Genomic DNA, 14,267 nt, shown 5'->3' on the forward strand with positions numbered 1-14,267 from the left:
TTTTGGACGACAAAAAATCAGTATTAACGGTTGGACTCACAAGTTTAACTTAAAAACCATCAAAACCGACACTGAACACCCATACGTAACATATTAATTTATTTAAAATGAAAAAAAAATACAACAATATTATATCCAAATTAAAGAGAATAAAATGCTCGTTTTTATGGTGCAATTTGTTTATAAAAATATTAGCGTATGAAAAGGTTATAGTCGTTTAAAAATCATGGGTGGGAAGTTAGTTTACAAGTTAAATTAAAAACATAATATGGTTAAAGATGAGGGACCAAACTTGTAAGTTGAATAGATTGTGTTTAAAAGACATATTTACCCTTACTAACACATGTACCTCATGCTTTAAGTGTTATAAATTACTTAAAAATGGGTGTCTTAATTTACCCTTGTTTGATGTATTATATATAGTATAGATAATTATTGTTTCTAACAAACCGAAAATGAATAAACAAGCGAAAAAAGTGCTTGTAACATGGGGTGGCAAACTCATGGTACGACATATATAACTCATTTACTAAACAGGTCACATTCGGATTGACATGCTTAATCAACATGTCAACCTGCTTAACTAACCAAATTAACTCTCTGATCTGTTTAATTCATCTTTTTTTTATACAGTTAATACGTTTACAAATTGATTATTATCAGTCAACCGGTTTGCCACGGTTATTTTAAATGTGTACAGGTTATGCTTATAGCTAAATCCGTTGATTATTTAAGGACCCACCATTTTACACCTTGCCTGAGAAGATCATTAAAGTTGATTTGTTTTAATTTTTAAAAGCTAATCATTATTTTGGATACAATAAAAAATTAGCCACCTTGTAGCTTTTTCTAAAGCCTATAAATAAAATCTTGGTTTCCATTTCTAATCACAATATTCATTCCTTCCATTCATCATAATTTTCATCAAATACTGATTCTTGTGCAAAAAATGGAATACCAAAATCAGTCAAAATACGAATGCCTTCTCTTTGGTAAGCCTCTAAATAGAGTACATGATTTAAAGTTTTCAATAGATGCTTTAAAATGTTCATATACTTGATTACCATTTATAATATTCTTGTGTTGTGAATGTAATTAGATGTTGATGACACCCTTTATCCTCTCAGCTCTGGGTTATCTGCACAATGCACCATAAACATCAGAGGTATTGACATTGTGTTGCATATATATGTGACCCTTGTTTTAACATTTTGTATTTAACATATATTACAATTTTTTTAGAGTATATGGTGAACGAGCTTGATATAGACGAAAGCAAAGTGCCCGAGTTGTGTGCTCAACTATACCGGGACTATGGGACAACAATGGCTGGTCTTCGGGTATGATATCATTGGTCTTTACGAAATCATTCATTATTTGAAAAATATTATAAAAACCAACAATTTTTCATTGTATAGGCTTTGGGATATGATTTCGACGCTGATCACTATCATAGGTACCGAATCCTTTCATTCCTTTTTTGTCACTAAAGGAACTTAAAATCTGATTTTAAGATATTGGTAATTTACAGTTTGACCCATGGGAGATTGCCCTATCAATATTTGAAACCCGACCCGGTTTTGAGAACTCTTTTGCATAGCTTGCCCATAAGGAAAGTGGTAAGTTTTTCTTTATTTAAAGACAGAATTATAAATTTTGTCCTTTAAAATAAGACGAATTACGGTTCGTGTCCTTTTCTAAGTTTCCTTGCAGGCGGTGTACTTTAAACTTTTTTTTCCTACAAGTTTTGTCCTTTACGCTAACTGTGTTAGAAAAAGTCAGTTAAATCCCATCACGTGAGGCGCATGTGAGGGTAGTTTTGTCCTTTCATCTACACCTACAAAAAGTTTATACTCACTCTCTCTCTCTCTCCCTTTTCATCTCCCTCAACCACTGAAACACAACCCATCACTACAATCATCAATTTCTTAAATTCCCCCGATTACTTGTCATATCTTAGTTTCAAATCATGGCCAACACCACCACTGCCTTGAACCATTCTAGCGTCGCCGGAGATGTTGAGTTCCGGTGCTTCGCCGGAGTTTACAACCACTGCAACATCCGTATCCGCTGTCGGAAACCCACCGGCGCCGCTAGGGCCATAATTGAACCCTAATAATCGTTGCCAAAAACCTAATCAGAGTGTATTTCTTTTATAACAGCAGCCCCGCCGTCACTTGCAGTCAAATAATGGTGGACCAATTTGGGCTTACAATCAACGCCCCTTGCTGATAGCAACCGTGATTTTGGTTTCGAAGACAGATCTGATGAAGGACAAGATGTGGTGGTGGTTTCCGGGTAATGGAGATGGGTGGAGGTGGAAGACGGTGGCAACGATGCAGGGAGGAGACGTGGAGATGAAGGGTGAGACGGTGGCTATGAGTGAGAAACTGTTGTTTAGGCAAACATATAATTGGAACATGGCCATCGGAAGGTAGCAGGCGGTGGTAGTTAGGGTTTGTGTGTGTTAGATTGACGACGGAGTGGTTAATGGTGGTGCAAGGGAAGAAGAGGGTAGGGTGGACTGGTGGTGGCTGGAGGAATTGATGGTGGTGATTGAGTAGTGGTTAACGATGGTGAATGGGGAAAGAAGAAGGTGGGTTGGTGTCTGGTGGGTGAGGTACAAAGAGACTGATAAAAGGGGGTTTTGTTGTAGGCATAAACGAAAGGACAAAACTACCCTCACATGCGCCTCACGTGATGGGATTTAACTGACTTTTTCTAACCCAGTTAGCGTAAAGGACAAAACTTGTAGGAAAAAAAAGTTTAAAGTACACCGCATGCAAGGAAACTTAGAAAAGGACACGAACCGTAATTCGTCTTATTTAAAGGACAGAATTTGTAATTCTGTCTTATTTAAATGAATGACCACAAATTTCATGATTTTTGTGAAGTATAAAATACTCAAGTTTTATTTGTATTAATGTCGCAGATTTTCTCAAATGCAAATGAGGCACATGTGGCGGAAGTTCTTCACCGACTTGGATTGGAGGACTGCTTCGATGATGTCATATGCTTCGAGTCTTTGAATCCTAAACACCAAACTACCAATTCTGATGCTCCCAAGGGTTCTGTTATCGGATATGATAATGATGGTGTTGTACTACCCGAGAGTCCTATTGTTTGTAAACCCTTTGAAAACGCGTTTGAACAAGCTTTCAAGTTGGCAAACATTAACCCGCATAAAACCGTAAGTCAATGAATCTTAACCGGGAACCACAAGACAAAATCATCGTCTGTCATAAACTCGTAACATATGTCTAACATAATGTTAATTTTGGGTTTTCAGTTGTTCTTTGATGACAGTATACGCAATATTCAAACTTCAAAACTCACCGGCCTCACTACCGTCTTGGTATGTTAATTTAGTTGCCGGTTTAAATGTTGATATATACCGAATACCATTTTTTTAACATCATGGGTTTTCTTTTTAATGGCGGAAACAGATTGGGTCATCACAGCGTAAAACAGGTGTCGATTATGCTTTAGAGAGCATTCACAATATCAAGGAAGCTCTGCCCAAGCTATGGGAACCGGTCAATAAATCATTAGACATTAATCGTTCACAAAAGATGGCGATCGAGACTCCTGTGGAAGCTTAGATCTACATTTGTGTTTCTCGTCATGTGTAGTTTGCCATTTCAGAATTTCAATAATCCAAAGTATGTAAATTGTAAGTTTTAACTTATATATTTAATGAAAATGCTATGAAGTTGGAATATATTTTTATCATATGATTCGTTAGAATAAAAGATACATTGAAAGGAACACAATTAAATTAATAAAGTTGAAGCTATCATTTACACCATAAATATATCAGTGCAAAGATAATAATAAGAACTAGACATGGATTAATAAAAGAGTCTACTGCACATCAACATTAGAAATTTAGAACCATAAAGAAGAGCATAGTTATAGTCTTATTCTTATAGATATTTAAGCTTCCACAGAAGTTTCAATCCCAATCTTTCGAACATCGGTTGACTTGTTGACCAATTCCCATAGCTCGGGAAGCGCATCCTTGATGTTGTGTATGCTCTCCAAAGCATAATCCACCCCGTTCGTACGCACTGACGTCCCAATCTGGTTGTACCCACAATTAATAATTACAACATTATAAAAATATTTCTTAATGTTCATAACATAATCAACTTACCAACACGGTGCTGAGGCCTGTGAGCTTTGCGGTTTGTATATTGCGTATGCTGTCATCAAAGAACAACTGAAATACCCAAACAATTATCATGAGTTTCAACACGATAGTGACACATGTCGTTTTATAACTTCATCTGAAATAACTTACAGTTTTTTGAGGGTCAATATATCCCATCTTAAAAGCCAATTGAAAAGCATTTTCCGACGGTTTGCAAACAACGGGACTTGTTGGTAAACCAACGGGTTCATTAGTCTTAGGAGTATCAGTTGTTTGGTTTTCCGTGTTTAATGTCTCGAAACATATGACATCATCAAAGCAGTCTTCTAATCCAAGTCGGCCAAGAACTTCAGCCACATGTGCCTCATTTGCATTTGTGAAAATCTATAAATTATTACAAAGTGGTTAAAGAAACAATGAAGTGTGTAAATAGTTGAAAAAGACTTGAAATCGTACCACTTTCCTCAAAGGCGAGCTATTTATAAGGCTTCTAAGAACAGGGTCGGGTTTCAGATATTCATAAGGCAGTCTTCCATGCACAAATCTGTTAATCACCGCCCATTTCATAATATAAAAATTTGGGATTTGTTTTGATACAAAAATGAAATTATAAGATTAATTTAATACCTGTGGTAGTCATCATGGTCAAAATCATAGCCAACAGCCTGCAAAGAGAAAAGGTTAATAGGTTTGATGTCACATTATCAAATATGCAATTACTATGATTTATGTGAATCATATTTAGGATTGAAATCGTACCTGAAGACCAGCCATTGTTGTCCCGTAATCCCTGTACAGTTGAGCACACATTTCCGGTACTTTACTCTCTTCTATATTAAGCTTAGTCACCATATACTCTAAGAAGTGTAACAAATATCAAACACTAAGTACATAAACAATTAAACAAATGTTACAAGATGAATATAGGCAATACCTTTAATGTTTTTGGTGCATTCTGCTGATAAGCCAGAACTCAGAGGATAAAGAGTATCATCAACATCTAAAAAATAAAAGTAACATTGAAGGTTAAATGCAAATTGAGAAATATAGTACAATAATGATGACATAAATTTAATTCTAACCGAAAAGAAGGCATTCGTATTTCGATTCTGGGATCGGTTTCTGGTATCCTTTTTCGTATTCCATTTGGTACAAACCTGATCCAATTTACTCAAACTTATTTCATGTTCATGGAAATAAAATGAGAAAAATATTCAAATTATTATTTTATCAACTTGATATTGAATGATGATCTAATCATGCAAATGTGACACAAAGATGCATTACCATTTAGGATTATAACAAGTAAAATCAATGTCTGAAAACACTTAAAAGAGTAATCAGTGGCCATGGATGCAACCATTTAAAATGATAAAAACAAATTAAAACATATGAACATGCTTACAGTTACAGGAATAAGTGAAATGTGAGTGTCGAATGAACAAATGAATAATGGCTTTGAGATTGAATTTATAAGCAAAATGTGGGCGGTTGAAGATTTTGAGACTAAGAAACTGACCCAAACTGGTTTCTTGATTTTTATAAATTGGTGTAACTTTTTTTATTATGCATCTGACACGTGGAGGGTGGAAAATGAGACATGTCATCATTGCATTCAAATACCTGTCATTAATGCGTGTAACTACCTTTACATTAACGAAAGAGACAAATGCATTATGCATGTGACACTTCAACCGTAAACGTCTATTTATTTGATTTTATTTAACAAGTTTACAACTAGTAATTAAAAAACCCACACAAACAACTATATGGGTGTTTTGGAGGCTGTAACAACGACAATGTGACAGTGACAATGAACTTACCCAATCCTTGATTGTTTTTAGTAGATTATAGTAACTTAAATAGAAGTGAATTGATTTTTGATGTACATCTATACTATATATAATGTATGAGAGAAGGGCAAATTAAGACACCTTAGTTTTAAGGGATTTACAAATTTTAATGTATAATATACACCTTATATAGCATGTAAGAGATGGACAAACTTGTCAACTAGAAAATATGTCTTGAAATAGTTACAACATTGTCCCCTCAAATTTAAGCAACTTTTATAAATTTAAGAAATAATACTACTTTGGACATTTAGCTTTACCTATATATTCATTTTAATTTTAATTGTAAATAATTTCCCACCAACGATTTTCCAACGGCCATAACTTTTACATACGTTAATATTTTTTATAAAAAATTGCACCATAAAAATGAGTATTTTATTGTCTTTATTTTGAGTATGGTATTGCTATAATTTTTCAAATAAAAAAATTAACATATTACATATGGCCGGGTGTTACAATTCGGTTTTAACGGTTTCTAAGTTATATCGTGAGCCAAACTGTTGGTTCGATTTTTTGTCATTGAGAGCCGAAATTGAACCGTAGAAACTTTAAACTTAATCGTTACTAATGGTTTGGTTTCATGAATTGAGCTTCAATAATAAGTTTATCGTCCAGTCCGGTTTTATATGGTCAATTTTCTGTATAAACCATAAACCAATCCGGTTGCTATGGTTTGAACATTCGAAAACTGGCTGACCAAAAGTGATGATTGGTTCAAACGTTTTCACGGTTTCAAACGAACCTTGAACATCCACAATTATTACATGATTACTAATTTTTTTATTTCCCGCCGCATCGCGCGGGCACCCGTCTAGTACTATATATAATGCACCACCCATGGGCAAATTAAGACACCAATTTTAAGTAATTTACAGTTTTTCAAACACATTGTACAACCTTAAATTGGGACATAATAGACATTCTAATACTAAATTTAACGTTTTTTTCATATTTATTCAAATTATTTACAACAATGGCCCCTCAACTTTAATCAACATTTGGAAATTTAGAGAATAGTTACCACTTTGATCCCCCATCTTTTAACTATATATTATTTATAATTTCACATTTAACCCAAATTTCCCCACGATTTTTAAACGGTCATAACTTTTTCATACGTTAATATTTTTTTTTTAAAAATTGCATTATAAAAACAAGCATTTAATTCTCTTTAATTTGAGTATGATATTGTCAAAGTTTGTTTTCAATTCAAAAAACAACATCTTACGTATAGTCGTTTGTGGTCCGGTTTTGATGGTTTTAAACTAAGCCGTGAGCCAAGCCGTTTTTTGCCATCGAAAACTGAAACCAAACCGTTGAAAATTAAAACCCAACAAAAACAAACGATTAACAATGGTTAGATTTCGGTTTCATTTGTATTTCACTACAAAATTGAGTTTAAAATAAGAATTTTTAATCCACGGTTTTAAATGGAACGATGAGCACCCAAAATCTCTTACGTGATTATCAAGGCCTCGCGCGGGCACTCGTTTAGTTAGTAAATAAATAAGAGTGTGAACTTATACAAGTTTATTGCAACGTTTACCGTTGATTAATCATAATTTCTGTATTAAATAGAAGCAAAAATGTATATATTTTTAAACTCTTAGATGGATCAAAACTAATTTGAAAGTTTGAATTGAAAAAACGGGTACATTTACTAAAGAAATTAATACATTTCAAAAGATTTTGTAAGAGTTTTAATAATCAACTTGTTTATTTAAATCACTTAATTATTTCTACTATTCTTTTCGGTATTTAAAAGAGTTAGTGGCCATTTTCGTTCCTATGGTTTGCTACTTTCGCCACTTCAGTCCAAAAATTTTAATTTTGTCAATTTAGTCCTCATAGTTTTAGATATTAGCCAATTACGTCACATCCGTCTTACGGCATCCAACTATGCCGTTAGTTTAAGGGTATTTTTGTCTTTCTCCTTTTAATTTTGAGTTAATGGTCATCTTAGTCCCTGTGGTTTGATATTTTTGTCAATTCAGTCCAAAGTTTGAAAATTTGTCAATTTAATGTTTAGTATAATTTAGTTTTTTTATTTTTTATTTTTTTTGTTTATAACCTTGAAGAGCATAATTCAAGCCCAAAATCATCGAGCAACCTCAAATACTGGTATGCATTTACTCTGTTGACAACAATAATCATACCCTCCCCCCCTTATATTTAGTTTCTAGACATTTCCTAAAATCTTCTCCATGGTGGAATTCAATGGTAAAGTGGTCAAGGTAATTCCCTGAAACCGAATTGTACAGAAAAAACTAAAAATCGTTTTGTTGATTAATGTCTAATTGTTGATTACGACCCAGATTTTCGTTATGATAGGTTAATCTCTAAACCCTAAATATTATGCATTCATCAAAGAAACGATTTTAGTTTTTTCCGTAAATTCGGTTTCAAGGAATTGCTTTGACCACTTTACCATTGAATTCCACCATGGGGGGAGAGTTTAGGAACCGTCTAGAAACTAAATACGAGAGGAGGGGGTATGATTACTGTTGTCGACAGAGTAAATGCAGACTTGTTTTGGGCTTGGATAATGCTCTCTATGGTTATAGACAAAAAAAACTGACTTAAATTGACAAAATTTCAAACTTCGGACTGAATAGCCAAAAGTATCAAACCACAGGGAAGAAAATGACCAATAACTCAAAATAAATAGGAGAAAGACAAAAATACCCTTAAACTAACGACATAGTTAGATGCCGTTAGACGGATATGACGTAATTGGCTAATATTTAAAACTATGAGGACTAAATTGACAAAAATACAAATTTTGGACTGAAGTGGCAAAAGTAGCAAACCACAGGGACGAAAATGATCATTAACTCTATTTAAAATTTATAGACTAGACCACTTTATCTTGCTATGCACTAATGCACAAGTCACACTCATGCGCTATTGTTGTCTAATATAGTAAGTTAACTACAAGGAACCGTTTAGCTTTAAGGTAAGTTATGAGATTACACTTACGATTTATGCCAAATGTTGTATGTCAAATGTCGAACACTAAGCTACACCGAAGTAATGCTTTGTGGACGCCACGGGTATGTCAAATAGAATACCATGGTTGTCATCTCCTATAATAGACCAAATAAGATGTTACATATTGTTGTGAAGTTAACACCCTAATATATTGTTCAGGGCTGGCCCATGAACTATCAAAAACAAGTTAAGACTTTAGGCTCACACTTAATTAAGGCATCTAAGTCTAAAAAAATATTATATATAGATATATTATAATGTGTAAAGTAAATTCAAAGTAATGTATTGGTGTGGCGTTAGCACAGGTTCGGCTCAACGAATGTGGAGGCCTAATCAAAACACGATTTTGGGGCCTTTTCATGGCAATTGTTAATAAAATAAATTTTGCTTATTACAAGTTTTGAACTAATAACTTATACTTCAATAATAACCAAGCCTACCACTACACCAGTACATTACTTTGAGTTTACTTTACCTATTATAATATATCTATATATAATGTTTTTAGACTTGGGGCACTTAATTAAGCGTGGGCCTAAAGGCCTAACTTATTGTCGATATCCCTCGAGCCACCCATGCGTTAGCTTAGTTGTTACTAAAGTATAGGTCATGACTTCAAAACTTGTATCAATCAATTTTTTTTAACAATTGCCATAAAAAATGTCCCAAAATCTTTTTTTGATTTAGCTTCCACATTCGTTGAGCCAACCGTGGTATTGTTAATAAGATAAAGAAATGAGACACCCTAAATTCCAATAGATTGTTGTTGTCTAATAGGTTGCGTGATGAAAAGTAATAGCGGACATGCATTTGTCACGAGTACTACAAATTATTAAATTACATAACGTAAGTTTCTACTTTCTACAACAAAAACTTAATATTAATAAGGTAAATTAATATCCATTTTTAGCCTCCGGAATCAATAATTGAGTAATCGGTATTAAAAGTTGCTTTTTTTTCAAAAGTAATAGTTTATTTTGACCAACTTTATTTTCATTTGAACAAACTTTTTTAGTTTTTTTGAGTTAGGAGTAGGTGGAAAAGTAAGCCTTTAAGAATATACATATACATAATAAGCCTATTCATAACTTGAGCATATCTCTATAAGCCCAACCGGTTAGGTTTGCACGGGTGACAGCTCAGTCGGACTCAACCTTTGGATCATAAAATGTGTTGAACGAACCGTTAGAAGTAGGAAATTTTGTTTCGACTTGAATAGTTCAATCGATTTTATCGGTCTATGAACAACCTACACCTCAAACACGATCTTTAGGGCAAACACATTGCATCATCTTCTCATCCAGTTTGTCACTTTAATGAACCCGTTAACCAAAATAACCAAAGTGAATAAAAAAATGTTTTGATAAATAAATAGACCAACAAAGAGATGCGGTTATGAAAGGAAAAATGATAATTGTTGATTTACAAGAGGTGATATGAAGCCAAAATTCTTTTCTTGTGTTGTCAGTGTTTTTGGGTATTTGGATTTCCAAAATCCATGTCATAACTTTCAGGTTGGTTCGGGCTAAGTAATAAAGATAATATTATAATAAAAAATATCGTCATTAAAAAAAATAAAAATTCAGTGTTATTTAAAATATGAAACCTACATGTTATAGTTGTTTCCGTATACTAATAATCCTTTACATCGATCTTTAGTCACAACTTTTGCAAATAACTCTTATTCAATTAAACAAATTGAAGAATCATTCGGTAATAAACCAAGCAAAAAGCTTTATCTGTTTTCCGCCTACTCGAGTGGTTGCACCTCGCAAAAAATCATAAAGACAGGAATGAAGATCGTTGGATGCTTTCACGTGTGATTGCGAGAATTGAGTTACTGGGTAAATAACAAAATAAATTTCTTTTGATTGATAAAAAAAATAAAAATATAAAATAAAATAATTAGGCTTCTTTAAATTGGAAATAAGAGACTAATAATATAATTGGTTAACCTTTAGCAATCTTTTTCTTGTTTAGTTAGTGTTTTAATAATAACATTTATTTCGTAAAATATTTGTGGGTAATGGGTTCAACATTTTTCTCCATAAAGCCAATGAATTCCATTGTTAAAAACGACTAGATAAGTTTAAAAGTCACATGTCACACGGTCTATATAAAATGTGAAAATGAATGGTATCAGTTTTGTTGATATATATGCTTGTTTTCAATTCAATATCAAACGTATAGATGTATAAAATTTTGTATAAATGTTCTTTGTTTTTCTGAATTATATTTCTTTTCATGCTGGGTTGCTTTTACTTGTTGGACTTTAACGAGTTTTGACTATAGATGGACTGGCTTCGTGTGGGCTTTAGCATTAAGGGAGACAAGTTAGAGAGTGGGTTCGACCCATAACTGGTTACAAATTGTTGTGGGTCGAATTCTGATAAAAAGAGGAGAATAAACATCTTTAAATAAAAGAGTTGGTTTTCTACCAATTGGTGAAATTCATCTTTGAGACCTTAGTGGATTCCGTTTTGTATATTTTGTGTGATATCGACAAGTTGATAACAATCTTGTTTTCTCTAAATCATTTAATGTAAATTTTTATTTTCTTATCACCTCGAGATATTGACAGTCTCTTGTGTTTGAAAGGTTTTGTTAATAAATTCCTTGAAGATTTCATGTGTGTGACATGCTCTCGTGTGCCTCCGCCAATTCTAGAGACGGCAGCACCCCTTTCACCCAATAACAGTAACGGTGTTCTGTGTCCTTGTTGCCCACGTGAGGGGGCACCACCACAACACATATTTAGTTAGATGAAATCGATGTGTTGAGTTATGTGGTGATTTCATCGCCATGTTTTGTGTTGCGTCATTATTGTAGTTAGGCGGGTCAGTTTTTAATATCGGGTTACCCCATGAAGAAAATGAGAACACTCGTAGAAAAGTTTTCTCTTAAAAGCATGGGCCTCAAATACTTAGATTTTGGTTGAAATTTGTTATTTTGCTAGTTGTACCATTGTCAAATATAGCCTTGTCCCCCTTCATTTGGCCCATCTTTTTTTCTCTCTTTTTTATGAACCTTTTTATATCATTTTCACTTTTATTTTTCAAGCTTCATACCTTTTACTCTTTTAGCCCGCCTTTGGACCCTAGGCACATGAACCTTCTCACCTTTGTTTTCATTCTTTGGGACCTTGTCCATCCCTAAATATGTAAAACAAACTGGCATATGATTTGTGAAACAAATAATTTTAAAATTCATATAAATCAAAACAAGTAAATAAGTAATTTTATGTAGATGAAAAGCAAGTAATTAGTTAAATTAAATCAAGTATTTAAGTTTAAATCATTTTATCATTCTTACAATCATTTATCAAATATCTACACTCTTATAAAACTTCAAACTAAACATGTCACAAGCAACAAGTCAAGTTTCTAAGTTTAACTGTGAACTTATAATCAACTGAAAAATAGTTACTTAACTACTCAATATGCTAGTTAATATACTTACTTTTCTTTATTACTCCGTCAAAAAATCGTATCATGCAATTTTATTATCATTTGTTAGTTTTTTTATTAATTTAATCGTATTATGCAATTTTATTATCATTTGCAACCCGGCCCAAACTTTGCCTCTTTTTGATCATCCCATTTTCTCATAACAAAAAATCTTAATTTGTCATTACATATCTAATATATTGGTTCACAATGATTGCCTAATAATGCAATAGTTACCAAACGAGCATTGCTCTAGCAGTAACCGTATTACTTCCTCAAGGGAAGGCTACCAGTTCAAGTCATGCTCGAGCTAGGGTTTTATTACACTAAACCTTTAGACGGTAGGTTTTTCCTAAAATTGGTGGCAGGCCAGGTCATGGCCACTGTTTGAGATCACGGGTGTGGGTGGCTTAGCACCAACGGATGTACCCGGGTGGGCCGGGTTTGATAGTTGTTAAAAAATAATAATACAAAATACAACACTTCCTTAGAGTAATAAAGTTACTTGGATAGGTTGTAAATTAGTTGATTGACGTGAATGTATTATAAGTAATGAATAATTGAATATATGAAGAAAACGAGATATTAAAAACACTCAGCTCAATTATACATATCATATTTTTTGTTTGTTTTTCTATTCCATCCATTTTAATATTAGGCATGGATCATTATCCTTATCCTATAATTTGGCAACACTTCCACAAATACTACTTTTCATAAAATAATAATGTATCCAAACGTAACAAACTACCAACAAAGAATATGCCACAAAAAGAAGATATTAAGACATAATAAATGTATATAAAATATATTTAAATCATATACATAGTGTTTGTTATATAAGAATGAGACACGAAATAAAATACATCATTGTGAATAAATGAAAATGAAAGAGTTTGGTTTATTAATGGAACGGAATCACCTATTAGTCTATCATCTTGTCCATTTCATACACTTTCAAATAACCCAAATTTATTCTATCCACAATACACCCATGTTTTTCTTAATATTTCATCCCCTCTTTTCCTCTAGATCACCTCTACCATCCTCCCACCACCACCTCCACACCATCTGCCAGCGCCAAGCATCATACCGACTACTGCCCACCATTGCAACCGCCTCCACTACCAATTTAATCTTATTCCATTGTCTTCTTCATGCGTATCAAAAAACACAAAGTAGTGATTCATTTTATTTTCATATGATAACCAAATAAGACAATAGAATGTTAATGATCATTCATTCCATTATCTCATATCAAACAGACTATACTGAATCAATAAGCAAATTAGACACACAAATATATACAAGAATTTAACGATAATCATTAACTATTAAAGCAAACCTTTTCTATCCCTATATGATATTTTAATGGATGATTGAGATATCACTAATTTTATTATTTTCTCCTTTGACTCTATGATTCATGATAGCTTCATTTGAATCAACAAGACAAACCTAATATTTTATTCAACATACCATGAAAGTTGTACACTAATAATTAATAATGGATCATAAAATATATGATGTCGATAATTATTTAAAATAGATAGTTAAGACAGATTACTATTAACAAAATGATGCAACCTTGATTTAGAAACCGACAAAAGCAAGCATCGACTAAGAAGAAAAAGTCAATACAAATAATTGACACTTTGATAAACAATATGATGTCTTATCCTAAATCAACATCTTTATTCCATCGACGACCCATGTTTACAAATGTCCCACCTATGTTCCTCTCTACCATCATCCATTAAAACAAAAACATAACTACACAAACTCTTTCTTTTGTCATTTTTTTTTACAAACAGTAACAGA

The 14,267-nt window shown here is 33.0% G+C and overlaps 2 protein-coding genes across 3 annotated transcripts; one reads left to right on the forward strand and one right to left on the reverse strand.

The window, feature by feature from the left end:
* Nucleotides 1–915: 915 nt before the first annotated feature.
* LOC143533757 (uncharacterized protein C24B11.05-like) lies at nucleotides 916–3,680 on the forward strand. Its single transcript, XM_077028434.1, has 8 exons — nucleotides 916–992; nucleotides 1,100–1,165; nucleotides 1,243–1,340; nucleotides 1,419–1,456; nucleotides 1,532–1,619; nucleotides 2,933–3,190; nucleotides 3,290–3,355; nucleotides 3,447–3,680. The coding sequence occupies exons 1-8, from the start codon at nucleotides 950–952 to the stop codon at nucleotides 3,600–3,602; spliced, it is 813 nt and encodes a 270-aa protein (XP_076884549.1). The 5' UTR covers nucleotides 916–949; the 3' UTR covers nucleotides 3,603–3,680.
* A 234-nt stretch (nucleotides 3,681–3,914) lies between these two features.
* Nucleotides 3,915–5,918, reverse strand: LOC143533744 (uncharacterized protein C24B11.05-like). 2 transcript variants are annotated; one of them, XM_077028422.1, is made up of 8 exons: nucleotides 5,236–5,918; nucleotides 5,088–5,153; nucleotides 4,913–5,010; nucleotides 4,781–4,818; nucleotides 4,610–4,697; nucleotides 4,304–4,537; nucleotides 4,157–4,222; nucleotides 3,915–4,083 (listed from the first exon to the last, which is right to left on the reverse strand). In XM_077028422.1, exons 1-8 carry the CDS (start codon nucleotides 5,297–5,299, stop codon nucleotides 3,937–3,939), a joined length of 801 nt encoding a protein of 266 aa, XP_076884537.1. In that variant the 5' UTR covers nucleotides 5,300–5,918; the 3' UTR covers nucleotides 3,915–3,936. The 2 variants fall into 2 exon arrangements, with proteins under 2 accessions (XP_076884537.1, XP_076884536.1); XM_077028421.1 differs by having other exon boundaries at nucleotides 5,088–5,918.
* Between the last annotated feature and the right edge of the window lie 8,349 nt (nucleotides 5,919–14,267).

This window comes from Bidens hawaiensis, unplaced genomic scaffold (genome assembly GCF_021521415.1).
Source record: "Bidens hawaiensis isolate Kalapana, Puna unplaced genomic scaffold, B.hawaiensis_p1.1 tig00009863_1, whole genome shotgun sequence".
Lineage (NCBI taxonomy): Eukaryota > Viridiplantae > Streptophyta > Magnoliopsida > Asterales > Asteraceae > Bidens > Bidens hawaiensis.